General features: G+C 46.6%; 1 protein-coding gene across 4 annotated transcripts; it reads right to left on the bottom strand.

Annotated features, from left to right (window-relative positions):
- LOC119316853 (uncharacterized protein At5g03900, chloroplastic-like) lies at positions 1-26,913 on the bottom strand. Of its 4 annotated transcripts, XM_037591237.1 has the most exons (14): positions 26,350-26,909; positions 26,153-26,260; positions 25,975-26,075; positions 25,675-25,749; positions 25,488-25,557; positions 25,322-25,387; positions 25,108-25,206; positions 24,604-24,669; positions 6,359-6,501; positions 5,972-6,058; positions 5,827-5,890; positions 1,284-1,427; positions 470-612; positions 1-357 (listed from the first exon to the last, which is right to left on the bottom strand). In XM_037591237.1, the coding sequence occupies exons 1-13, from the start codon at positions 26,767-26,769 to the stop codon at positions 472-474; spliced, it is 1,584 nt and encodes a 527-aa protein (XP_037447134.1). In that variant the 5' UTR covers positions 26,770-26,909; the 3' UTR covers positions 1-357; positions 470-471. The 4 variants fall into 4 exon arrangements, with proteins under 4 accessions (XP_037447134.1, XP_037447133.1, XP_037447135.1 ...); XM_037591236.1 differs by having other exon boundaries at positions 1-612; XM_037591238.1 differs by having other exon boundaries at positions 1-612; positions 25,675-25,746; positions 26,350-26,908.
- Positions 26,914-27,443: the final 530 nt, after the last annotated feature.

The following is a 27,443-nucleotide window of genomic DNA, read 5'->3' as shown; positions in this document are numbered from 1 at the left end:
TATCATGGAATTAGACATTAACACCAGTGTCATCAATCTAGATCCAGAATAACCCATCGGAGACAACAGTTTAACGGGCATTATCCTTTACATGTCCTACGGTTCCGGTGTTCAGTTCTGAATTTCAATTCCCTAGCTCTGAATTACAATTCCCTGCTTCTGTGCATTGATCTACAACTATATATACATGTGTGTAGACTAAATGTTACAGATATGTACAGCAGCAGCAATACCTTTGATGAATGGTAGTATTAAAGACTGCTTCGGCAAAAACTTCACAGCACATCAGTGGGCCTAAGAACCATCCAGTCTCTCATCTAGGCATTCTGCCCACTTGGTTGAATGGTTCGGTCAGATCTATCCTCCATCCAAGAATGATGCCAGACGACCAAAGGACCATCCATATATAATATGAATCTCAAGTATTATTTTTCAAAAAGAATGAATCTCAAGTATTATCCATCATTACCATCAGTCTGACTCAAGTTTCTTAAATCGCCTTTCCCACTCCCTAACTTCATATTTCTGATCCAATAGATCCTTTTCGGTTGTGTAGACAATCTCCCCTGGTGTAATCACCTTCCACTGAGCCATGTCGCGTGCACTGAGCAACTGAAAATTTATGCCAATCAACAAAAAACAAGTGTAAGTTGCTAGAAATCAATAAGGCAACCTAGCAAGGCAATTTGATGACAAGATGACAAACAACTCCGATTGATAATACTAACTAATAATGAAGCATGCTACAAGAATATAACGCGATACTATCATGATTGCAATGTATTTTCACTTTATACCAACAATAGCCACTCATTGCTGGAGCCTGTAGCTGTTGAAAGAGATGATCAAGTTGCATAATAATTCTATTTGCTGTTGTTAGTTTAGCCCGTCAAAAGTGGCACTCTTTTAGAACCTTATGATGCATGGGAACCTGGGAGTAAACAATCGACACCATTCAAATTTCGGCCTATCAGGTTCAAAGCGAAATGCTCTGGAATATACCCGGCTTTCTCCAAACATGTCATTTGTGTGTAAACAGCAACCACATAACTTCTGTTGAGCTAAAGTTTGCTGGACTTTAGAAATTTTCAGGTAAGTAAAACAGAAAGCTATACACTTTTAAGGCTCAATCTGCGGTTGCTGAACTGTGCTGTGTTATGCTTATATTATAATCTGCTGCGTAAAGTTAGGCACGAAAGTAGGCAAAAATGGTCAAACAAGGGTGGGGCAAACGGGATTGTGAGAACCCACCGCAATGCCAAATGCAGCCTAATCGTTCTTACCTTTCTTCTGAGAGAAGGTTCTGGCGACAAAAGTTCCTGGGCTCTCTCTTCTCTAGCCTTGTTCCTCCTTGCAATGTCATTGTTGGTCTTGCGTAGCAGCAACCATCTAAATAATGGTATTGCAAAAAAGGAGCCAGCATATATCTACAAATGGTCACATGTTTTAAGAATGAATGAATGATCAGTAATCATTAATACTACCTCCTTTCCGGTTTATAGGGCTCAATTTGTAAATCTCTCCAACCAAGGTAGATGGTAAGTGGTGGAATAAATTTCGTAGTTTGCAAAAAAAAAATACTACACTTTTAATTACAATGCATGCATGCATGACCATTAAACGACCAAAAACTTCAACATGCATTGGTTAGTTTTTTCTTGATCCTTGCATGCAGTGATTTAATGCATCTTGAAATCTGAACATGTGATGATGAGTAGTAGAACTGAGACTTATAAAATGGAAAAACAAATTTTTTTGAGATGAGCCCTATAAACCGGAAAGGAGGGAGTAATATTCATCAATATGTCATCAATAATATTCATCGTATGTTTAACACATAATTTAGAAATCAACAGTTTGCTACATACACATACAGAAGTCAGAAATGCCATTCAGAAAAGAGAAAGGGCTCATGATTTCTTTCAGACATATGCCTTGTACAATGAGTAATGAAGGGGTGTGTTTAGTAGCTGGTATCACCCTGACATGGCTATTCTCCGATGAGACATGCTGAGAGTATACAACCTGATGTGTTTGGTAGCCGGTATCCACTGAGACATGCTGAGATAAGATGTTATTTGTTGAGGCATGCTGAGACAAGAGTTTGTTTGGTAGGGTGTATCTCTTGGACTTGGTACACAATTCTAGTAAGATTTTAGCGTGAAACAAATACTCCCTCCGTCCCAAAATAAGTGTCTTGAGCTTAGTACAAATTTGTACTAGAGCTAGTACAAAGTTGAGACACTTATTTTAGGACGGAGGGAGTATATCAGAAATATTTGAACAAAGACAAGATCTTAACAAGAAAAACATATTGCAGAACAATCTATGTTGCACAAACTTGGATTCAGATTCGTCAACATTGCTCTGCAAATTCTTGCAGAGTGTAAAATTCACATCAAAAGTCTGGGAGTTATAGATTCAAATTTCATAAGTACCAAAACCATTAGACTAAATCATCACTAGGAGGAGAACATCATCCCTCAACACAAGTACCAAATAAGCAGCATACAAACACTGTCACTGTTTCTGGATAATAAAATATAGTGTCATCTGGATGTACAGTAATATAGTACGATCTAAGCACTGTCACCTGGATGTCTGTAATATACTGCAGAACTGAACATAGTGACTCTCCACAGGATGCGATTCATTTAGAATGCAACTAAATTATAGATTGCCAGCTATTTCTGTAAATATTCATTGAACATTGAACACCTTTTCTCCAAAGCAATGCCTATATATTGTCCTCACTCCTCAGTCCTCCCCAATTAACTAAAGTTATATGTTGTTACTCTTCGATCATAACACACGAAGGAGAACAAAAAAAAGATACAGCGCCAAAGATACGGATTCACCCAACAATCAAGAACAGAGGGAGAGGTAGAGATCTGGAAGTTTCTTGCTGCCTGCATAGAGATAGGGGCGGACCCAAGATTTTGGATATCGGTATTCAAATAGTATTTTTTAAATAAAATTAATCAAAAAGCGGATTTTGGCACCAAAATGATAATTTTGTCTAAAAACTTTACTTTTGCAAAATCTATAAAGAATATACCTCAAACATTTTTTTACTGTGAAAATAATTTCTTGTCAAGAAAAATTAGCCATATAGGTGCAATTGGATTTTTGGCCAGGTAAGCGCACACTTTATAAGACAAATGATCTTATGCTCAAGAAACATAGAAACAATTGCTAAGATATATATAGAATACTAGTAATTGTGTATGTGCAATGCGCGTTAATATTAGGCAAAATATTAATTAGATTATACATTAATATTAGGCAAGATATTAATTGCATATTAATAGTAGGTAGGATATAACTACTTGATTAATGTTGATGTCGATATTAGGCCTCATATTAATTAGTGGAAGGTGCTAAACATGTTTAATGCTAAACACCGGAGCGACATAGAACGTTGGATAGATGTAGTTGAACGGGCGAGATTTGTTGGATCTCCACAACTCGCTCTTTTTATATTGGTATAGATAATGGTAAAATGCTCATTGATATATTTACCAGGAAAATAAATACAAGCAAAAAAGTGCTAGTATTAGAAGGCAAATGATCTTCTGCTTAAGAAACATAGGAGCAATTGCTACGACTATAGAACATAAGGGGGAAATGCTGATCAGAATAAATAATCTCAAAAATGCAAGCAAAAAAGTGCTAGTAGCAGGTATTGAACTCCTGATCGCTTATTTCGTCACCTTATAGTCAGAACCAGCTAAGCTAAAACTAGATCATGTTGTTATTTCTCTTTGTTTTCTAATTATATAGAGAAGTACATATTGATGTTTTCCACAAGATTTGGGTATTCATTTGAATACCCATGGATTGTGGTGAGCCCGCTCCCACATAGAGATCGAGACCAAGAACGGAAAAGGAGAGGCAGAGCACAGAACCCTCAGGCAGGTAGACTTCATGCTCCCTTCTTGTTGGGGATGGAGAACAACCAACAGCGTCGTACAAGTGAGGTGGACGAGGGAGGAGCACGACTGCTAGAGGAGCTAGTGTCGGAGGAGATGAAGCAGAGAACGGCAGCAGGAGGAGCTTCAGCAGGGAACGGCAGCCGGAGGAGCTTGAGCAGGGAACGGCAGACGGGGGAGCTTGAGGAGCTTGACCAAGGGACGGCTAGAGGAGGTCGCGTTCGGAGGAGTTGGAGCACATGATGGCATCCGGAGGAGCATGAGCAGGGGTCAACAGCCAAGGAGCTAGAGGTAGACGGCCGGTGGGGCCGAACGAGATCCTCTAACATAGAGGAAACTACGTCAAAGGGATGTCCGACGCATAGGACCGTCCATATCGTCATCCAACGCAGGGAGCAAACGGCCACAGAAACAGAGTCCAACAATCGGCCTACACAAGGACGTGGTGCTCGCTTGGTGCCTCGCACGACGGCGAGACCTCGACGGCGTGGTGCAGCCATGGGGTTCTGCGACCAGGCGAGCTCTGCAACGTATACGCATGTTCACGCGAGTCTAGGGTTGCAAGGGAAGGAAAGAGATGCTCACGTCCATAGAGCTGTCATGCCCGGCGAGCAGTGAGCAGCTGGCTGGAACCATGGATCAATTGTGGTTGGCCTGCCGCCTGTTCAGGTAGGATGTACCCCGTCCCGCCTACAAGCGCCGCCGTCTACCACGTGGAGCAAGCGACGGACGTCGTCGACCCGTCCGCGGTGTGGGTCTGGTGCTTGTCCCTTGCAGCCCGGTGGTGGACGTGGGTGACACCGCCAATGAAGCCTGGCTGCAGGTCGACCAGCCCTAGCCTTAGTGGTGGACGTGGGTGCTTCTCGATGTTGCGGTTCTGCGCAGAGACTATCTTCCCGGCAATGGACCACGATGAGGAGCCTCATGTGCAGAACATCTCAAGGACATCCACGCGGACGACTTCATGTTCCATCACACCTACCAAGTTACCCCGCGCTGGTGCACTCAACTCGGGGAGGAGAAACTTCGTGAACCAGAAGAAGCTCCTCGCCGGGCAACTCCATCGTGTTCCTGCACAGGGAGGGCAGCAAGGTCCACAACCCACATCGGCATCCTACACGCCAAGCGAGTGTTCTGCGACAAGGACCACTAGAATGACCTGATATGGGGCAATGCCAGCTCCGGTGAAGGAGGCGTGTGGCGCCGCTGCCATAGCCGCACCATGCGCCGCCGCGTTGCGTCATTGTCTGACAGCAGGGCTCTCTATTTCTAGGCTGCACCATGCCGTCGAGATCGTGCCGCCGCCGAAGGCACAAACGAGTGCCACATCACTGTCTGACCGCAGGGCTCTATTTCTGCAAGCATTTGCTCCGTGCCATCGAATGGCGCATGAAAGGTCCTATGCGTCGGGCATCCCTCTGACATAGCTTTTTCTATGTGAGAGGATCTCGTTTTTGCTGGGCGGGTGCGGTGTGGCTGAACTAGGATTCTCTGACTTCAAGTCACCGGACTTGAGGATGGCTGACATGTGTGACCCACAAGCTGGCCAACATGTCAGCTACACAAAGTCAGGTTACTTTCTGGAGGAGCTCCATTTTTGGGATAGAGCTAGTGAGAGGTGGCGGCAGGGAGGGGGCGGCGGGGGAGGGAGAGAGATGTTGCTCGATGGGGTGGGCCACGCTCGTGCAGGGAACTGGGTGGGTTGCTTGGGTTTTGTGGTGGTCATGGCTATCAGGCCTTTGCGGTACAAGGTGGGCATGGCTTGCACGGCTCGAACATGCTACCAAACAACTTAACTCTTGTATCAGTGGGAATATCTTACTTGTAAAACCTACCAAACACACCCAAAAGGAATGGCATCAACCCATTTATAAAGAAATAAGTTCAGTTATACCTGAAGCAAGGGAAATAACTGCGCAGCAAATGAGATAAGCCCACCAGGTGTCATTGTCATTTGCCTTCACAATTAATATTAATTTAGTAGAAGAAAATTCAATTAAACAAAATGATACTTTGAAGGAAAGAATTATAATTCGTACTTCAGTAAGTTTCCCAGAATTATGACGCCAAAAAGATTGAGTCCTCCCAAACCAGCAACCATTGCCCTCTCTAATGCATTTGCTTCACTGTAAAATAACCAGATTAGAATACGAAAACAGCAGCAAGGCCACAGGACATAGTGCAGATCTCAAGAATGACAATTTAGAGCTCATGAGTGATAACCAATACCCTCTAGTGTGTCAAACGAAAACACAAACAATTGTTATCTCTAGGTCTGGAGTCCAATGCAGTTCATTGTGTAATGTGAGATACCATTCCAAGATAAACTTTGAAGCACAAATATGCCAATTATACAAGTTCAGGGTGAAATAACAAGAATTTAATTCAGAGAGTAATGCTTCAAATGACTAACGGTGAGTAGCAACCTGAATTCCCATGGTTTCTCTTCCATAAACTTTTCAATGCCACTCGACATTGTAGACCATCTTGTACCAACATATTCCCTACTCCCACCTCCTTTCGAGGAAGCAGTGCGTTGCAGCGATGGGAATCGATAAAGAATGTTTCCCTACATAGAATAATGATTATATTTTTAAACATATTTGGCATTTCATAGTATGATCAATTCAAGCAACTTGTGTTTAAGTAATTGTTTTTAAGGCGTCCCTAAAGCGTCAGAGGGCACCCTCCGACGCCTTTGGCAGCGTCTTTGGCAGCGTCGAGCTCGCCTTAGGCATTGAAGCATTTGCAGCATCCTAGGCGCGTAGAGCAGCACCTTCGACCAAATTGGACACCAACCAGCATGGGAAATACACGGCTCACACGCACTAGTAATAGGAGGGAGTGAGAGAACCGAATCGGTCCATAGTGCACGCTTGAGAAGGAGAGCTCTCTCTCCTCTCCGGACCTTTGGCAGTGGTTGGCGACTCGAGTGAAGATCATCCGTCCACGTCTCCGATCTGTGTCGTCTTCCTTACTGCAGGGCATCCTAGGGTCATAACCATGTCAAGAGCCTCAACAAATGACACTCGTACCATCAAAACAAAGGTCAATCATCTCATTTACGTGTGTCAACTCGCTACTTTCGAGGATGGTATATGTCGGGCTGTGGTGTGTGTGTGTGCGTTTGCGCGCTATGGCCCAAAGGGACCATACCTGCATCATTTATATGTATAGCAGATGAGAAAGAGAATAGTGATGATCACAAATGTTTGTTCTTATTCACCCCATACATTACATCAGGAAAGACTTGCTCGTTTTATCAGAAGTAATGTGCCCCATTCTACAATGCAGAAGCATCACATCATTACTCTAACACCATAGACACTGCATGGTTCAGCACCTCACGATCCATGTATCATAGCCCATTATGCTTGGTCCCAGTCCCAAGCTTCCTCATTGTATGTCTCTCCTGAATTAGACGTATTTTTCGGTCAACGGCTACCCGGCAATCTAAATCATCAATCAAATGACTCATTGACACAAGATTGACTGGAAAAGCAGGAACATGCAAAACGGATGAAAGTTCAATTAATGGTGTGCATTGTACTGTGCCAACACCTTTAATGCCTTGTGAGGTGCCATCAGCTGTTTAATAGTTTCTTTATTTAATAGTCTCTTTAAGTGTGGGTGGATATTTAGTATGAGCCCTGTATTAGTGTGTGTGATTGTGCTCATATGTCTCCCTTCCTATTACTAGTGCGTGTGAGCCCTGTATTTCCCATGCAAGGTTTAATCCATTTGAATAGCCGTATCCAAGGTTATGGACGACTTGGAGATTTTTTACTTGATCGTAAAACAACTTTAACTAATAATCGATAAAACTTGCCAGCCGTGTGCATGCCTTGGGGATCCCTCTCATGGGCGATGTGAAGGGGGATGCACGGTAGTGTTATGTTTTGGCTAGGTTAGGGTAGATAAGATGGCTCTCATCTGCGCTCTCTTACCTTATCTCTGATAGACGCAAGTTGTAGCGTGTCTCCATAGGATGCTAGTGCTTGTTGCCGCTCAAACCACATACCCCTTCTTTGAGAATGATGCATACTTAGAATAGATCTGATGTAAGTCTTGCGAGTATAGTTGAATACTCACCTTGCTTTATTTATTCATTTGATCTAGATGCTGCAAATCAGATAGTGGCATTTGGAAATCAGATAGTAGCATTTGGAAGCAGGTAATCTCTGGGTAAAGGACGACGCTAGCTATGGTTATCACAGGCAGTGGTCTGGGAAGGGTTATGAACATTATCTGCTTTTCTTTAAGCCTTCTTAAGGCATTTGTTAAATTGTACCTGTCTAAGGTATATTTTTGCTTCCGTTGTGATAGCTGCAACTTGGTCGAAAGACCCTTGTTAAATTTGACTTGTTGGAGTTGTTAAATTTGACTCGTTGGAGTCATTGTATATATTTTGTTGCAAATCTTTTGTAGAGTTGTGTTTCAATACCTGCCATACCAGCCAAATAGCATGCATGTTGCGTGTATGGATATAGAATGCACGTTGTGTTTGGTGGGCGTCCTGGGGTCGATACTATGCATTTGCTAGCGGAAGTGCTAGATCTGTATAGTGCACTCCCAAGGCGTTACATCATTGCCTAGAAGACAAAGAAACAGACACCATTTTACCGTGCAAGCGTAGAGGAGCTATGGCTCTTTTGATTGTAGAGGTGACTTGGTTACTGTAGTTTGGTGTTTCTGTCATTACACATACTCCCTTCTTGTCACATACTCCCTTCTTGTCAGACAGTATAGGTGCTACAAGTATTGCACGCAACCTTGTGAAGCATGAGCTCACCAAGCTGGCGGCTCCAGGAATTTGCAACCAGGTATTCATGTGTACTCATTTTGCCAAAATCATTGTTATTTTTCGAAAATTGTCACTGTTTTGTAAAAATCATGGGTATTCACATGAAGACCAAAGAATACCCCTAGCGCCGCCCCTGTATTGGTGTTGATGCTTCTTTTGTGCGCTCAGGTGGGCAGGATCAGGTTATTGCTCTTTAGTTTGTGTCTTTCGAGTTATAGTTGGCGGGTTTCTTTACGAAGGCCCACACCCTCCAAACTCAGTGTTGCGGATCCATCAAGAGTTTGAGGGGGGTGCTAGAGTTATATTATGTTTCCACGTAGACTGTACAGTTTCCCCGAAGTCTAAGGGGCTCTCCGCATATTTGTCACGTGCACATTGTATACATCTTCGCGCCAAGATCTTACTCGACGAGCTCAAAGGCATATTCCTAAGGTATAACTCCTTCCCTTTGAGCGATCTTAATATGAGCTTTCATGAATCGGCTACAAATAATTGTTGTTTCCTTATTTTTGCATGATACATCTCATGAATAGAGGAGCAACATTGGAGAGTGTCCACATAAGGATCAAGATGATGAGCACATGGTGAGCGTGAAGTAAACACTCGCCGGTCTATCTCCTTCCCATTCGTCAAGGATAACTCTCTTCACACGTGGGGGGCGGGGACCAAGGTCTCCAATCGATTCCTTTCCCATGGAGATAACTCTTCCGAACCGGGCACGACTCTCCTTGAGGGGGTGATGCGGGGCATCCTAGTGTCATCACCATGTCAAGAGCTTCAACGTCAAGTGACACGCATACCATCAATACAAAGGTGAATCTTCTCCTTTATGCGTGTCTACTTGCTACTTTCGAGGGTGGTATACTACTTGACCCTACTACGTTTTGCACCTTTAGGTTCGAGCCAAACGACGTATGTGCAATGGAGGAGATAATGGGCAAGAGCTACTACACCATTCAGTGTAGAAGCCGAGACAAAACCGCAAGACGGAGCAGGCCGAGGACAGACGCGGCAGCACGGCCCGACTGTCCAGCTTTGGGACTTCTCGCCAGCATCGTAGACCGAGAGCACCCGAACAGCGAGCCAGATAGCCCGGGTCACGCCTCGCCCGAGCCAGCATAGGTGGTCGGACTGTTCGGGCCAAGTCGTCATACTATTTGGGGTCTAGACGAGAAGCCCCGGTAATGCGGAGCATCCTACGGTTATCCCCATGGACCTACCTTCATCTTCCCAAGTGCCAAGTGGACCGATGACACAAGCACGTGCAAGAGCTATCGAGACCGAGGCGACATCTCTCCTCAATGAGCTTCCGTATGACCCACGTGAGACATGACTACTACCTCAAGCAGGAATGCTATGTGTGCTTAGGTACGAGGAAGACCACCCCGGAAATGCGCAGAATGAAGACCAAGTCCCCAAGTACACGAACGATGAAGCACGACGAAGGAGACCGCTGAAGTCTACAACGGCCGGACATCCAACCCCTGGCCCGAATATCCGGCGCCCCAGCCCAGAAGCAACCGCAACAGAGCAGCCGCCGCGAAGTCCCATGACCCGAACACCCGGCCCCCGCCCAGACATCCGGCCTGATTGCTCCAGACATCCGGCCCCCGCCCGGAAATCCGGCCCAAGCACACCCGAGAGCCATAGAAGTTTGGCCAGCTCCAGCCCAGAGATTCGACCCCCAGCCCGGATATCCGACCCGACACAAGCCACCGAACATCCGGCCCCCAGCCCGGGCATCCGACACCTGCCACTGCTTAACCGGGCCCGTGTATCCCCTCTTTCCCCCTCTCATCTCATGGAACACTATATATAGACCCTCTCCTCCTAACTAGGGTTAGCAAAGGTTTAGCTCATTTGAGATTGAGTTTTGCTCATCCACTTGCCACTCCCATGGAGTTCAAGGCCTCCATGTGAGATGATCCCATGAGTGGATTCAAGACCCCTTCTTAGGGAATATCCTTTTGGATTCAAGACCTCTCTCCTTCGAAGATTGGGATGAACTAGTTCCTCTTTTACCCTCTTGTGTCGGATTTCCCTCTATGTGTATGTGGAATTAGCATATGTGTGATTGGATCTTGTCTACTTAAGTGCTCATCTTGTGTTTTTCTCTTGATTTGCTCTCTTTCCCCCCTCCAAGTGTGAAAAGATCATGAACTTAGGGTTCCACCCTACATCATCTTGGATCAGAGCATAGGTCGATTCACATCTTCGAGTCCCTACCCCTCCACTTTCTAGCCCCGATTTTGTTTGTTTTTGCCTAATTTCAAAAATCCCCACTAAAATAGCCATACCAATTTTTTTGTGATTTGTTGGTTTGATGATGTTTTGTTGATTTTGATCCATGGATTTGAAGTGTTGCAGGCGGATCTAGCTTCCCTCTTCCTTACCATTTCCATCCACGGAATTTCTCAAATTTTGCTCGAAATTTTTCGTCCCCCAAGTTCTTCCACGAAGTTCATCCAAGGATCTTCAACCTGAAACATCCAGCCCATACCCCCGGCCAGACGCCCGGACATCCGGCACCTCGCAGCCAACATCTACACCACCGCCCCACTTTGTCGAATTTTGACCGTTTTCCCATCTTCTGCAAACCACCACCGACTTCCGCAACCAACCGCAAATTTGCCACCTTTGCCATTTGAGAATTTGAGTTTGCGGTTTCCGTATCCTAACGTGTTTCGACTACTTAGGAACGGTTCGTCATCGACATCACCGCCGCTCAATTTCTCCACGGACTCACTTCGACAACAACCACTTCACTATTTTGACACCCAAACCGTAAGCAAGGATTGTAACCTCGACAACAATCATAGTACATCTCCTTGGCCATTGCATTGTTAACCCCGAGCCAATTTTGTGTTTCCTACCGAGACTAGCCGTCAAGTATTGCCAGGTAACGCTACTTGTGAACTTCAGTGATACACGTTCCGCATAGCTATCATAGTGTGCATATATCATCAGATCAACTCTTGTGTCATAAATGTTCCCGCATATACATAATTGCTATCTTGGTTCGAGCATTTTGCATAAATGGCCAAAGGAAAATATCAAAAGTGAGAAAAGCTTTTAAGCAAAAGAAGAAGGAAAACAAAGAGTTTGCAAGCAATAGCCATAGCATCGCCACATTGCATATCAAATTGTCATACTTGATCATCTTGGATCATCGTGAGAGAATCACCGGGAACCATACATACGTAGCATAATCGGGATAGAAAGTCGTTACGTTTTGTCTCTCATAGGTTTTTCTGCACAAGTTTCGTATCCGCCTATTGAGCAATCATGCTACATCTCTTTAGAGTTGTGCAACAAGAGCATTTTTCATGGATTCCACATTTTGTGCTCATTCCTTGGTTGCACAACCCCACTTATCTATCCGTGTGTGTGTTTCCGTGTCACTTTGTGCCCCTCATTGCTATTGGTCTTACTTGTTTCACTTGCGAATTTGTGAATCTCTTTCAACATTATTGAATCTTGCTCACAATTGCATAAATTTTGTGCCACTATCCTCACCAAGCTACTCCAAAGGCTTTACTTGTGTAGGTGTGAGATTGGCAAGATCCAGTACCAATTGTGCTACTTTCATAATACCATGTTGGGTAATCATTGATTCATCTTCAACATTGGATAAGGTACATTTGGTCTAGTTCTTTCCTTTCTTCCGCTCACATTTTGCTTCAGAATGATAGATAGGCCAAGCACTTCTTCGAACCCACTCTTCAATGAGCAAGACGCACTAAACGACTACATCACCAAGGTTCAACTCTTTGGCGCTCAACGAGCCTTGCATCAAGCAAATGAAGCTTTGGGCGACCGCATCAAACAACTCGCCACCGACATGCGACAATCTGAAGCAAGAACACCGGACTACCTTGACGCCAAGCTATCAACTCAAATGGAAAACTTTCGCGCCGTGATGGTCAGCCATGCTTCCTCGACGTCGTCATCATCAAGAGCTTCCTCGACGTCGTCATCATCAAGACGACGCCACTCAAGCCGACACTCATCGGACACCTCTTCGGATGCAAGTCTACCACAAGTTCGTTCTCATCTTCGATACGACTACCAAGATCATCAAGCTTTGCAAAATCCATTCCATGGCAATGGTTTACAAGACCGCCTTCGAGAGCGCGAACGACATCGTCGCCAAGAACAAGACGCCATTAACCAAGAGCAAGCTCGACAACGCCAATGCCAAGAAGAGCAAGACGGCGAAGCTCTCCGACAAGAACAACAATGCCATGAGGAACAAGCACTTGAAGCTCAACGTGCTCTACGCGAAGACACGCGCCCCGTGCAAGAGCACAACCGCCGTACGCGCGAAGAAGAAGCCCTCTGATGGGAGCGACAAGAGGAAGCCACACATCTTGAGGAGCGCCAAGAAATGAGGAACGGAGCATGTATCCCACGCCCTCAACGCCAAGATAATCAAGCGGAGCACGAGGAGCAAGCGGTTGAAAACCCACCTCCACGACAAGAGCGACATCACCATTGTCCCCAACACCATGAGGAGGAACGCTACAGCAAACTCAAGTTCAACATGCCTAAGTTCTCCGAAAGCACCGATCCCAAAGACTACCTCTCATGGGCATTTAAGGTCGACAAGATATTCCGTCTTCACAATTATGAAGAGGAAAAGAAGATCGCCATGGCATCCCTTGAGTTCCAAGACTATGTTATCATTTGGTGGGAGCAAGGCATCGAGCGACACCGCGAGAAAGGCGATCCACCCATCACGACTTGGAATCAAATGAAGGAGGTCATGAGAGCTCGTTTTGTGCCTACACACTATAGCCGTGATCTCTTCAAGAAGTTGCAACTCCTCAAGTAAGGCACAAAGTCGATTGAAGACCACTACCAAACTATGGCACGCTTCTTGAATGGACTCAACCATCCTATCAAGAAAATTGACGATTTCCATCCTTACACAAACCTCCTCAAGCTAGTACATCAAGCGACCAAGGCGGAGCGACAAGTACAAGATGACTTCACGTACTTCAAGTACTCTTCCAAGACCTACATCATACACTCAAGCTTCAACGACTACGACACCTTCTACCTCGACTAAAGCTCACCAAACACCGGTGACACGTCAAGCTACAAGAAACCTTCGACATCTTCGAGTCATCCTCATACAAGCAACTATATGCCAAGAGCTTCATCATCAACTGCTCCAACAGATGAAACTGCCAAGACAAGTTCCATCCAATGCTTCACTTGCCAAGGCCGTGGCCACAAGACATGCCAATGTCCCACTCGGCGCACCATGATGCCAATGATGACAGCACCTACGACTCCATGAGCGAAGAAGAAATGGAAGCACTTGAGCACGTGGCCATGCACCTTCAAGTGAACGAAAATGAAGACGCTCAAGTCTTGTGACAATCATTCGAGCCCCGCTTTAGGCCCAGTTCTTTTGCCAGAATCTGGGGATTCTCCCAGAATCCGACCCCTACCCAGCTTCTCCCAGAATCTTTGAGCCCCATTTGTTTTACAATTCTATCCAATTAGACCATAACTAGATAGGATTGTAAAACAAATGGGGCTCAAAGATTCTGGGAGAAGCTGGGTAGGGGTCGGATTCTGGGAGAATCCCCAGATTCTGGCAAAAGAACTGTGCCCTAGTTGTCTCCAAAGTCTTGACACTTCAACACCAACAAGATGAAGACCGACGATGCCACATCTTTCATACCAAAGCGAGCATCAATGGACCTTCCGTCAAGGTCATCATCAACGGCATTAGATGCCACAATTTGGCAAGCGGCGAGTTATGCTCCAAGCTACAATTGACTAAGAAGAAGCACCCTCACCCCTACAAGGTCCAATGGCTAAGTGACTCCGCCACAATTCAAGTTGAGCACACCGTTCAAGTGTCCTTCAAGATTGACGCATACGAAGACACATTGGAGTGCGATGTGGTTCCCATGTCTGTATGCCATCTCCGCCTAGGAAGACCTTGGCAATTCGACCACGGCGTCATCCACAACGGACGGACGACCAATCACTATAGTTTCAAGATGAAAGCAAGGAGTACATGCTTCGACCCATGTCGCCAAATCAAGTAATCACCGACAAGCAAGCTTCAACCCATCGTGGAGAGACTAGTGAGTGAGCGAACCACCAAAAAGAGAGTGTGCGCCACAAGCCAAAATTGAGCGACTCCACGATGAGCGACAAGAAAAACCTAGTGCTTTTAGCCACCAAAAGAGACATAAGGGATGTGAGTGAGAGCCCATCGAGTGTTCTTCACTTTGTACTTGTGTGCAAAGATGAATTGGTGCGGACTAATACTTCACAACATCTTCCTTTGGTTTTGTCTCATCTATTACAGGAATTCGCGGACGTCTACCTCGATGAGCTACCTCCAAGACTTCCTCCACTTCGCAAAATCAAACACCACATCGACCTCATCCCTGGCGCACCTTTACCGAACAAGGCACCATACCGCATCAAGCCCGACGAGACCAAAGAGATACAAAGGCAAGTACAACATGTCATGGAAAACGAGTATGTACGCGAGAGCTTAAGTCCATGTGCCGTTTCGGTTATTCTTGTGCCTAAGAAAGATGGTAGTTTTCGGATGTGTTCCGATTGCCGTCTCATCAATACTATCACCGTTCGGTATAGACACCCCATTCCAACCAATTTCTTAAAAATTAACCTTAAAAGTGACTACTATCAAATTCGCATGCAAGAGGGTGACGAATGGAAAACGGCTTTTAATACCAAATTTGGCTTGTATGAATGGTTAGTCATGCCTATGGGCTTATCTCAAGCACCTAGCACTTTTGTGTGTGTGATGCACTATGTTCTTAGCAAATATATTGGAATTTGTGTTGTGGTATACTTTGATGACATACTTGTGTTTAGTCAATCTCTTAAGATCATGTCAAACATCTTAGGGACGTCTTGCAAGTTCTTAGAAACGAGCGACTTTATGCTAACAAGGAAAAATGCACTTTTGGCGTTGATAAGCTTATTTTCTTGGGCTTTGTTGTGTCCTCTAAGGGTGTTCAAGTTGATGAATCTAAAATTGACACTACTAAAACTTAGCCACAACCAACCAATTTGCAACAAGTGTGTAGTTTTCTTGGCCTAGCCGGATTCTATCATCAATTTGTTAAGGATTTTAGCACTATTACCATTGCACGCATTAAGTAAGAAAAATGCACCATTTGTTTGGGGACCTTCTCAAGACACCGCATTTCATGAGCTTAAAAACTTGCTTACACATGCTCCATTACTTGCATTATCAAATTTTGATAAAACTTTTGAAGTGCATTGCAACGCTAGTGCTAATGGCATAGGTGGCGTGTTAATGCAAGAGAAGCGCCCTATCGCATACTTTAGCGAGAAACTTCCCGGAGCGCAACTTAATTACCCCATTTATGACATGGAGTTCTATGCTTTAGTGAGAGTCTTGCATGTGTGGGAACATTATCTTCGCTCTCGTGAATTTGTCGTCCATAGGGATCATGAGACGCTTAAATACCTTAAGGGTCAAACAAAATTCAATAAGCAGCATATGCCAAATGGAGTGAGTTCATCGAGTCTTCTCCTTATGTTATCAAGTATATCAAAGGTAAGGAAAATGTAGTGGCGGATGCTCTTTCCTGCAAATGCTTGCTAGTAACTCAACTTGAATTGGAAGTTATTGGATTTGAGCACATTAAAGACTTGTATGCGCATGATGTTTCATTTGCAATTCCTTATACCAAATGGCTATCTTATGCGGACTAACAAACTATGGCCCTGTTTGGTTCGGCTGTGGATTTCTAAAAGCAGCTGTGAAAAATCCATTGTGGAAAAACAGCTATGGAAAAACTGATGTGAAAAAGATGTAGGTCATTTGACAAACTAGCTGATACAGCTTTTCAGATTTTGGCCTGCAGCGGAATCAGATTTTGGAAAGCACGTCCTGGGATGCTTCCGCTTTTGGTTCAGATTTTGGCAGCGGATTTCTGGAATCGGATTCTGCTGGGTTCGCCCTTTGGTTCAGATTCTGCTGCGCGGCAGCGAAATCCGTCGATAAAAGCTGAACCAAACAGGGCCTATGTATACCCGATTCTTCTCTTTGTTTGTTGCTTTTGCAAGAGGCTCGCGGTGGAGAACTTATGGGACACTTCGTCCATGACAAGACCTTCGCCACGCTCACCAAGAACTACTTTTGGCCAAAGGTGTTTTGCCGCGTCTCACGCTACACCAACCGATGCTCTACATGCCGCAAAGCTTAGTCTAAAGCTCAATCCCATGGTCTTTATATGCCACTTTCTATTCCGTACCAATCATGGAAGACATTAGTATGGATTTTGTGCTTGGTTTGCCACGAACTCAAAAAGGCAAGGATTTGGTATTTGTCGTTATGGACCGTTTTTTCTAAATGGCGCATTTCATTCCATGCAACAAGATAGACGATGTTTCACATGTTGCAAACCTCTTCTGTAGGGAAAACTTGCAATTACATGGAGTGCCTAAGACTTGTGTCGGACCGCGACGTTAAGTGAAGACGCTTTGCGCCAAGCTCGGAATCAAGCTACTATTGTCATCGTCATATCATCCACAAACCGACGGCCAAACGGAGGTCACCAACCGGACGCTATCTACTCTCCTCCGCGTGTTGATCAAGAAGAACATCAAGGAGTGGGAAGAATACTTGCCCATCGCCGAGTACGCCTACAATTGAGCAAGAGATTCTATTACCGGCAAATCCCCTTCGAGGTCGTCTACGACTTCAACCAGTTGTACCCATTGGACATTCTACCGCTACCACTATAAGAGCATCTCTAGCAGACCCCGTATATGCCACAATTCACAAAATAATCGCCAAAATACGGGTCCGCGCAAAAAAAAGTTGCCCGATCAGACCCCATATCAGGCCGCGACCTATAAAAAAATTTGCGGGGTGCGGCGCCCTCAACCTTTAGATTCACAGGGTGGGAGGCCGACCCAAGCTCGCCCCCTATCCGCAACGAGATTTGGCGCGAAGGAAATTTCCGCGCGGCCGTTCCCGCTTCCCACCGCTTCGCCGCCATTGCCCCGCCTCCGCCCGCTCCGGTCCATCTTCCCCAGCCATTCTTCGCCGCCATGGAAGCCTCCCAGCCGCCCCCCGTCACCGTGGATGTCGCGCACGCGCAATCCCCTCCAGCAGATCTCGTCGCCGGCCATGTCACTCCCGCCGTCACTCAAGGCACCACCGCGCATGTCCGCAAGCGGCAGGGCAACATCGTCGTGCGGGGTGGAAATCCGGCTGGCCCTGCCGGGAAGGCATGCGCACCCGACGCCGCCGCCACTGCATGATCTGCCCCGCCGCCGCCGGAGAAGAAGGGCAAGGTTTCGGCTGTGAAGCGCAAGAAGGCTCCTACAAAAAGGCCGGCGACTTCATCCTCTCCCTCCGCCCCGACAAGAGGTACCCCGATGATGCCCTTCAACAGTGTTGCTTCCACTGCAAGCGAGGTGTTCAACGAAATGGCTGGAAGGTATGCTTCTTCAATTTTTTCTACTTGCTTCGCTTTTCGCCATTGCGGTAGCTCGTGACTTGATGACACTAACTATGGTGCCGGTTCAAACGATGCCACTACCGAGTTCGTCAACTTGTTGGACACCAATACCGTCGACATCGATCAAGCCCCGACCGCTGATTTCGGTTACAATGAAATGGATGGTGGCGTGGATGGTCACGGTGGTGAAGATGAGGTGGAGGAGATAGACGAGGGGGTGTATGACCAAGCGCAAGCAAAAAAACGCATGAGATCGAAGAACTACACGCTGTTCGAAGACCAAATCTTGATCAAGGCTTGGAGTGCGGTGTCTCTTGATGCGTGCACCGGCACATTTCAACCTGCCAAGAGGTATTGGCAAAGGATCGACGATCAATACTTCCGCATGATGGCAAGGTATCCCAATAGGACTCCACGCACCTTTTGGTCACTCCAAGGTCGTTGAGACGTTATCAAGCCGATTTATAGCCGTTGGGCTGCTTGCTTGGAACAAATTCGCAATGCACCTCCAAGTGGAATCGTGGAATCCGACTATGTGAGTTCATTTTCGCGTCCCAAGTTGTGCAAATCATTTGTAGCATTTGAAGTGATTGCATCATTTGACATTGTTTAACTTGTGTAGGACAAAATTGCCCAACAAAGATGCAAAGACATGGAAGCTTCCAAAGGCAAATTATTTAAACTAGAGCATTGTTGGGAATTGCTAAGAGTGTGAGAAGTGGAAGTTGATTGACAAAGAATCCCCACCGAAGAGAGGTTCACTTACGAACATGGATGATGATGAAGATGATGATGGCCCACGAAACTTGAACAAGCCCGATGGAGACAAGAAGACAAGGGGGAAGATCAAGAGGGAACACGAGGCATCGAGCTTGCGGGACAAGATAGATACCATGGTGCAATCAAATGAGTTAATGTTGGCGAAGACATTGGAGGCAAAGAAAGAGTTGGCCGAGAAGAAGGCACGAGAGAAGCAAGAGAAGTGGCAATTGCTCAAGGATGAGGGGTTGCGCAAGGCGGCCATTGAGGAGAGAAGAGTCTTTGCCAATGAGACCAAAGCCATGGCCAAGCTTCTTGCCAAGGAGAACAGGATCATGACATTGAACCGCGATGACATGGACGACATCACCAAAGAATGGCATGATATGGCAAGGAAAGACCTCTTGAAGAGGAGGATGCTAGCGGCGGCAGGTGGATGTTTCGGTGCCAGTGATGTTTTCCCACCAGGAGTTGGAACCAGTGCCGCTGACGCTTTCAGTGCGCTCGGCGATGTTTTCGGTGCCGAAGTTGGAACAAGTGCCGGTGATGGACTCGGAGGCGGCGATGGCATCGATGCGGTGGTGCGGAGTGAAGATAATGACGACGGGTGAAAAGCGACCAAGATGATGATGGACATGGTCGTTGCTTTTGCATAAGTCCTTTTGCGTTTGTCATAGAAAACTGTACTTTCATTTGCGCGCGAACTATGTTTTATTCTTCGAATTTAAACTCAATTGTCGGAATCGATGTCAAATTGGCTAATCTGCGGTTTTCGGTTCTGTTTTACGGGTCGGCTACGCGGGGTCTACTCAGCCGCAGCCTGCGTCGGCCCGCAAACCCGTATTTTCGTGAACTGTAAACGAGTTTTGCGGGTCGGCATTTTACGGGGTCTGCTGGAGATGCTATAAGAGCGCATCAACATGAACGCGCGTGCACAAGCAAGTTACCTTAAGAAGGTGGATGAAGATACACGACGAACGATCGAGAACCAAGTGCACCGCCTCGCTACCAAGCTCAACATCAACAAGCACCCCATGGTGTTCACCCCCGAAGATGTTCTGTGGCTACACCTACGCAAAGACCGTTTCCCCAACGAGCGCAAGTCCAAGCTACTACCTCGAACCGATGGACCATTCAAGGCGCTCGCACGCTACAACAACAATGCCTACAAGATCAAATTGCACGCAACAAGTACAACATGAGCAACATCTTCAACATCAAGGATCTATCTCCTTTCCATGGCGATGAGGATTTCGATGCGAGGACAAATCTTCCCGATGACGGAGGGAGGAGGGGGTGATGCAGAGCATCCTGCGGTCATCCCCATGGACCTACCTTCGTCTCCCCAAGTGCAAAATGGACCGATGACACAAGCACGTGCAATAGTTATCGAGACCGAGGTGACATCTCTCCTTGATGAGCTTCCGTATGACCCACGTGAGACATGGCTACTATCCCAGTCGGAATGCTATGTGTGCTTAGGTACAAGGAAGACCACCCCAAAGATGCTCGGAATGAAGACCAAGTCCCAAGTACACGGATGATAAAGCACAATGAAGGAGACCATTGAAGTCTATGGCTGTTGGACATCCGGCCCCTGGCCTGGATATCCGACGCCCCTAGTCCAGCGGCAACCGCGGCAAAGCAGCCGTTGCAAGTTGCCAGGACTCAGACATCCGGCCCGACTGCCCCAGACATCCGGCCCCCGGCCGAAAATCTAGCCTGAGCACACCCGAGAGCGACAGAAGTTTGGCCAGCTCCAACCCGGACATCTGACGCGACGCGAACCGCCAGACATCCGACCCCCAACCCGGGCATCCGACACCTGCCAGTGCTTAACCGGGCCAGAAGCCCATGTATCCCCTCTTTCCCCCTCTCATCTCGTGGAACACTGTATATGGACCCTCTCCTCCTAGCTAGGGTTAGCAAAGGTTTAGCTCATTTGGGATTGAGTTTTGCTCATCCACTTACCACTCCCATGAAGTTCAAGGCCTCTATGTGAGATGTGTTGGGTTCTACGTTAGGGGCATCGGCTGCAATATAAAAAAATCCTACGCGCAGATCAACCAAGAACATGCTACGGGAGATGGATCACGGATCGTTACCACTAGATGCGCAATGTCGTGCAGCGGAAGTAAAGTCGGGGCAGCGCGTCTACGGAATCGTCTCCTCCTCGTCCATCTCCAACGTAGCCGATCAGATCCCACGAACAGATTCACCGGAGCAGCGCAAGTGCACCGCCTCTAACAGTATCCGCGTGTGCAAGAGATACGTCATGCGGCGGACTACTAGGTCCGATCACACAACCAACGGCGAGTGAAGGTGGCTAGTTGCAACACTTGCAAAGCCCTAATGACGGCGCCAAAGCGATCAACCGAATGAGTGTGCCGCACTCCCACTATATATAGGCATCCGTCGCGGGCTCAGCACTTGGGCCTTGCATGGATCCTAAAGCCCAAAGTCTGTTCGGCCTGGATCCGAGTCCGAGTAGGATCACATCTGACTCATGGAGTCGGTTCCGGCCTCACGGGTTCCTTCCCTTAAGCGAATGACCCCTTAGGTTCAAGTCGGCTTGGTCACAGGTCGGATCACCTCCGACCTGCTCGACTGGTGGCAGCCTCTAGCAAGGCGTGCGAGCCACCAAGTAGACAATGAAGCCGATTGGCGAACCTGTACAACATGTCACACTTTTGTTCCCTTTGCCACACGATATATGTTGTCGGGCTCAAGGCAAGTCTGCCATCCTTGTGCTAGCCTGACCTCTTTCTCATTCCAGTGATGCCGACCACAAACCGGATTATCTCATAATCCTTGTCGCATGGCCATGCTTATCTTGGTCGGATCATACGAGGGACCCAGAGTATATCTCTCTTGATCGGAGGAGCAAATCCTAGGGAAGATCCTTTTGGATTCATGACCTCTCTCCTTCCAAGGATTGGGATGAACTAGTTCCACTTATCCTCGTGTGTTGGATTTGGACCTTTGTATCCCTCTATGTGTATGCGGATTTAGCATATGTCAGATTGGATCATGTCTATTTGAGTGCTAATCATGTATTCTTCTCTTGATTTGCTTTCTTTCCCCACTCCAAATGTGAAAAGATCATTAACTTAGGGTTCCACTCTACATGACCCGGACAAGTCCATGGACTATCCGATGTCAATGCTTGCGTCGGCTAAAGCTCCAGGCCGGGATTGTCCAGGCCATACTGAACAGGATAGGCCATACCCAACCGGATTGTCTGGTCGCCTGCCTGTGTGCAGTTCTGGGCCAAAGGCCCATGTATCCCTTCCGCACTTACCCCTTTGTTGGCTAGACTATATATACTCCTCCCCTCCTAGATTTGTGGTTAGGTAAGAATAGATCTCATTGATAGAGCTTAGGTCATCTTCCTCCCCTTATAGGATCCTCACCTAGTGGGATCAAGAACTCTCAAGGGAGAGTAATCCATTGGAGTACAAGAACACTTATATGGGTAAATACTCAAGGAGTACAAGGCCACTTACGGTGAATGCTCTTACAAGCACAAGACCTCCTTCCATGGAGAAGAGTCCCCATGTGTAATTCAAGTCCTCCTTATCCTAGGACCTCCCCTAGTGGGATCAAGAACTCTCAAGGGAAAGAGAATACTTCATTGGAGTACAAAGCCAGTTATGGGTAAAGACTCCAAGGAGTACAATGCCACTTCTGGTTGAAGGCTCCACGAGCACAAGACCTTCCATGGAGAAGAGTCCTCATGTGTAATTCAAGTCCTCCCTATCCTAGGACTTGCGGAAGAAACTCCCACCTCGTTCTTGCTTTCCCTTGGATTTGTAAGAAGTCACATTAACCATGTGGTGTGGATCTACGATACAAGAGGGTGTTGCCTTGGCATTACTAGTTATCCACGAGTTTTTCCTTTGACCTTCGTGTTTTTGTTGTGTTCTTCCTCATAAACCTCCACTTCGTGAAGATCGAGCCACCCTCACTATTCTCCTTGTATCATTGTTTCTCTCTGATCTCAGCTCCTCTGGCGCAAATCCGCCAGCATCCTGCTCGGTCGCTACTCTCCAGCCTCTGGGCAGATGTGAAACACTCCCCCGACAGCTACAAGGTATGGCTTCTCTTCCATCTTCCCCAGCAGTTGCAAGATATGGCTTCTCTTCCGTTCTCTTCTTCCTCCTCTCTCTTCTGCCAACCCTCCGTTTGCTCCTTTTCTTCTCCGCCTCTACTTTTTATCATCTACATCTGCTAGCTCCATATCCATCCGCATTTGCTTCCTCCCAACATCCGCTTCAACACGACTCCACCCACATGGTCATAGCTCCACCACCGCTTCTCTCCTTCATGCTTGATCTGATTGCTCTAGTAATTGGCTCTTTTCTTTTTCTTTGACGGCTGATTGGCCCTCTCTTAGTGTTGCTGCAATAGCCAAGTGTCCCTGCTCTGATGTATCCTGCGACTGGTAATGCTTATGATATGTCAAATGATCCTAGGAGAAGAGCTACATCCTACGATCCAGCTTGGAAGTATGTGCTGGCAAAATTTAGAGAGGAAATATTTACACTCGTGTATGTTGTCAGGAAAGATAGTTCATGCCACAGTGAGAAGGCTGAAGCAGCACCTTTTCATGGGTATCAGCGATGTGGATAAGTGTGACAAGGCATCCGTCTAAATTAGCAAAGAGATGCGCAATTTCTTATACACAAGAAAGTTTAAAGCTATGGAGTGATATATAGACGAGTAGGATGAGGCCAAACTTCAAAGACACCATTTCCTCATCTACACAAGATGATTTCAAGCCTATGCTTTGCTAACAGCTACTCCGTATCATGTTATGTAACCTGTAGAGTTGTGGTGCACTTTATGTTAATGTTAGTTGTTAGATCTCCTGACTGGCTGCCATATATTACATATTTATGTGTGTAAGGTGCCACCTCGCTTTATGCTTTAACCACTTAGGGCATGTACAGTGGATGATAAGGCGGTCTTTTCTTATGTATTCCACGTCATTTAGAGAAGAAAATAAAGCATGTTATACAATGGATTATCTCTTAGTGTTATTTGTAGCATTTAATGTTATGAGATACTAAAATTATGGAACGGTTATAATTAAAACTAGTGAATGTGTGAATAAGATAAGATATCACATGCAATGGGGACAAGTGTTGTACTCCCTCCGTTCAGAATTATAATAAGATGTTCTGACCTTTTCTAAATCAAATGTATATAGATGCGTTAAGTGTGTTCGTTCACTCATTTCAGTCCGTATGTTGTCCATATTGAAATATCCAAAACGTCTTATAATTCGGAACAAATCTTTCTTCATAAGAGATCTCTTAGCTAAGAGAAGGCAAGACTTTTTTCTCTCTCTCTCTTCTACGTCACCAATTATCCTACATGGTATAGCTACACCATCAAAAACGCCCTTAAAAGGTGAGGTGGTGCTACAGAACCTTGCCTCGCCTTAAAAACATTGGCTTAAGTTCATCGGCAGTTATGTCGAGCATGTCATGTCCAATAAATAACGAGGTTGAAGGTGTCAGAATGAGAAGAGCGATATAGGGACATGTGGTTAATGATTTTTCTTTAATCAAAGCCTGAAATATACGAGAGGGAAGAGGTGGACCTGATCGTCAACTAAAGGATGTCCCTGGAAGCGTAAAAGAACTGGAAGAATAAATGATTCATCATCCTGTATTCAAGAGATAGAACGAATAAGATGAGATTCAACTCAATCCATAAATGGGGAAATACCTCACAATAGCAGTATCTCACAACACATGTCCTTTCAGAATATGCACCAGACAAACATTTCTAGGTTCGAACATCTATAGAGAAATAACTATTAACACCAATAACATCACTAATATTACTAGATCTCGTCATGAAACGTACTTTCATAATGAATAATAATTATTATGTTCGTCAACATATTCGCATAGAAATTGCCGGCTCTAGTTTCACCTTGTAGACTGTGACAATAGCATAAAGGACTTGGGTTACAAATGGGATGGAGATTACCTATTTATACATTTAATTAATTCACTATTCAATGAACGAGTGGAAAACTTAATCAGGTCTAACAGAAACAAGCAATACTTATTAGTGCTTTGGAACAGAAGTTATATGCCTTGGAGTTGGTTTGCTCTGCAGGTGCCGGTACATCAAGATACGGTGCCAGTTCTTCTGCCGTAACAACTCCACCATTCGATGAAATATACTGCCCAATCTGTGAATTTATTGAATGAGACACTTGAAATTTGCTACTGGAAAAACTAATAAATAGTAGTAACTGGTTCGGAGAACGTCAAATAGAAGCAGCTACATGCTGAGAAAGTCTTTACCATCTTCCACCTTCTCTCTTCAAGCCCGTCATTAGGATCACCATTCCCAAATACAAACGAGAAGACCTGCACAACATTGATCAGACAATATACAATTTAATCCCACCTGTGCATCTCAGAATTACACAAACAAAATGAACAATCATGTCAAGCCAGTTTAAATTACAGATTCAATAAATCTCATCCCCTTATCTTTTTCTACCCGCCTCCTCCTGGAGGAACCTGCATCCAAGTACCTGGAGGAGAACACATGAGATTGTATCGAAAATGATAAGAATCTGTACATAACTGATTTACATTCACATGGGAAGTTATATATTTTACCAGATCCCCAACTAAAACAGGATACTTACCAAAATAAATCTGTTGGGAGGAACATCGTAGAGCCATAGGATCTGCGCCGCCTTCCACGATTATCTTCATCACTGCTATAAGAAGAGTAAGTGCTATCACTGGAAGGGGGATAGGGGATAAAAGATTATCTTGCTTAAGTACCTAAACACAGAAAATTATACAATAATAATGCGCAAAAAAATGCTGACAAAATCTTCAAAACTTAAGGGCATAATGGCATCTACTGTGTATCTTATCTTGGGAGGTACAGCATATAGTAATCTGTGCACACAAACTCTACCTTGCAATAGCATACATACCTCGAGCTTGAGAGAATGGCAATGATGGTAGCATATACAAGCACAATGGAAGCAACTAGTGCTGTCCCAAAAGACACCCGCGCCAGATACGCACCCGCTTCCTGCAAAGAAGCAGAACATAACTAAAATCAGCACCTGCTCAGATGAATTAAGACAGCTGGTTGCCTCTACGGAACACCTTGGCTTTATCGACCAGTGGCTCGACCCGCATTCTGAATGACTTGCCAGCGAGCTTCGCCCTGTAGTCTTCGGGGAAGACGTACAGCACCTCCCCTTCCCCCGAAACCTACACAAATCACAATAGTTCCACGCTCAGATCGCAGCCGGAAAGAAGGCTAGCCACGAAGTAGCGGGCGCCGCGGGGGCGGGGGGCACCTCCAGGAAGCCCCCGGTGTCTGCCGCGAGAGCCTGGAGCGCGCGCTCTGCCTGGTCAATCTGCAGGCCGGCGCGGGAGGCGACGTCGCCGATTGTGACGCGGCCGCCCAAGTAGTCGACGGCGTCCATGGCGCGGTCGCGCACGTCGGCGGGGAGGCGGTCGGTCTCTACGGCGCCCCCAAGGCGCGCGAGGCTCGGAGCCTCGATGGCACCTGCCCGCGCCTTCACAGAGGGGCGGCAAGGGGGAGGGAGCCGGCCGTTAGCGACGTGAAGGTGGTGAGGAGGCCAAGGGGTGGACGGAGAAGGGGATAGGAGGAACGGGGCATGGCGAAGGGGGCTGCGGTGGGCATGGGGAGGAGGGCGGAGGCGGAGGTGGAGGGAAAGGGAAGCGGCGGCGGTGGCGGTGGCGGTGGCGGCCATGGCTGGCGCGGCTGAGGTCTAGGAGGAGGAGATGATGGTGGGCATCTTGCTGGGAGGAGTGGCTGTGGAGGGAGGGGAAGGTGAGGAGGAGGAAGCGGCGGTGTGTGCTGCCCGTGGCCACGAGATGGGCACCCTTGCATCGTTTTTGTCTTTCCCTGCAAAACATAAAGGGCGTGTTTGGTTCCCTGCGTCTAAAATCTGGGAGTGGTTTTAGAAAAACTGGTTGAAATGGTTTGGTTTTTTATTATGGGCTTGACTGGTTTAGGTTTTATTGGGCTGAGGCTTTCTTTAGTTCGGTTTGGTTTGGGTTTGGAGAGAAACCAGTTTGGGTTAGTTGGTTATGGGCTGAAACCGTTTGATGTATTATGGGCTATAAACTGTGGGTACAACCCGGTTCTCTGTATGGGTTCATTGCCTTCGACTGCTCCCCAACCCACGCGCCGCCCGTCTTCACCCTCGCCGCCGCCCGCACGCCCCCCTGTCTCTTCCCCCTCGCCGTCCCTTCCTTGCGCCACCGCCTCGCCGTCCCCCTCCGGCGCCGGCCCCTCCTTGGGACAGAAGATCCAGCATGAGCTACCCCGAGCTGGCCCTCCCATCGTTGCCGCCGCCCCTCCCCGTCCGTTAGGGTTGAGGTCGCCGGGCCGTCTCCGCCGCGCCACCTTCCCTCCGTCGGC

This window comes from Triticum dicoccoides, chromosome 6A (assembly GCF_002162155.2).
Source record: "Triticum dicoccoides isolate Atlit2015 ecotype Zavitan chromosome 6A, WEW_v2.0, whole genome shotgun sequence".
NCBI classification, from domain to species: Eukaryota; Viridiplantae; Streptophyta; class Magnoliopsida; order Poales; family Poaceae; genus Triticum; species Triticum dicoccoides.
Note: the sequence above shows the minus strand (reverse complement) of the source record. Positions and strands in the feature narration are given on the sequence as shown.

Coding starts and splice junctions, on each gene's coding strand:
- LOC119316853 (XM_037591236.1), bottom strand. CDS start 26,769: ATGGCCGCCACCGCCACCGCCACCGCCGCCGCTTCCCTTTCCCTCCAC. Junction 25,750..25,974: donor GCCATTCTCTCAAGCTCGAG/GTATGTATGCTA, acceptor CTCTTCTTATAG/CAGTGATGAAGATAATCGTG. Junction 1,428..5,826: donor AGTTATTTCCCTTGCTTCAG/GTATAACTGAAC, acceptor GACCATTTGTAG/ATATATGCTGGCTCCTTTTT.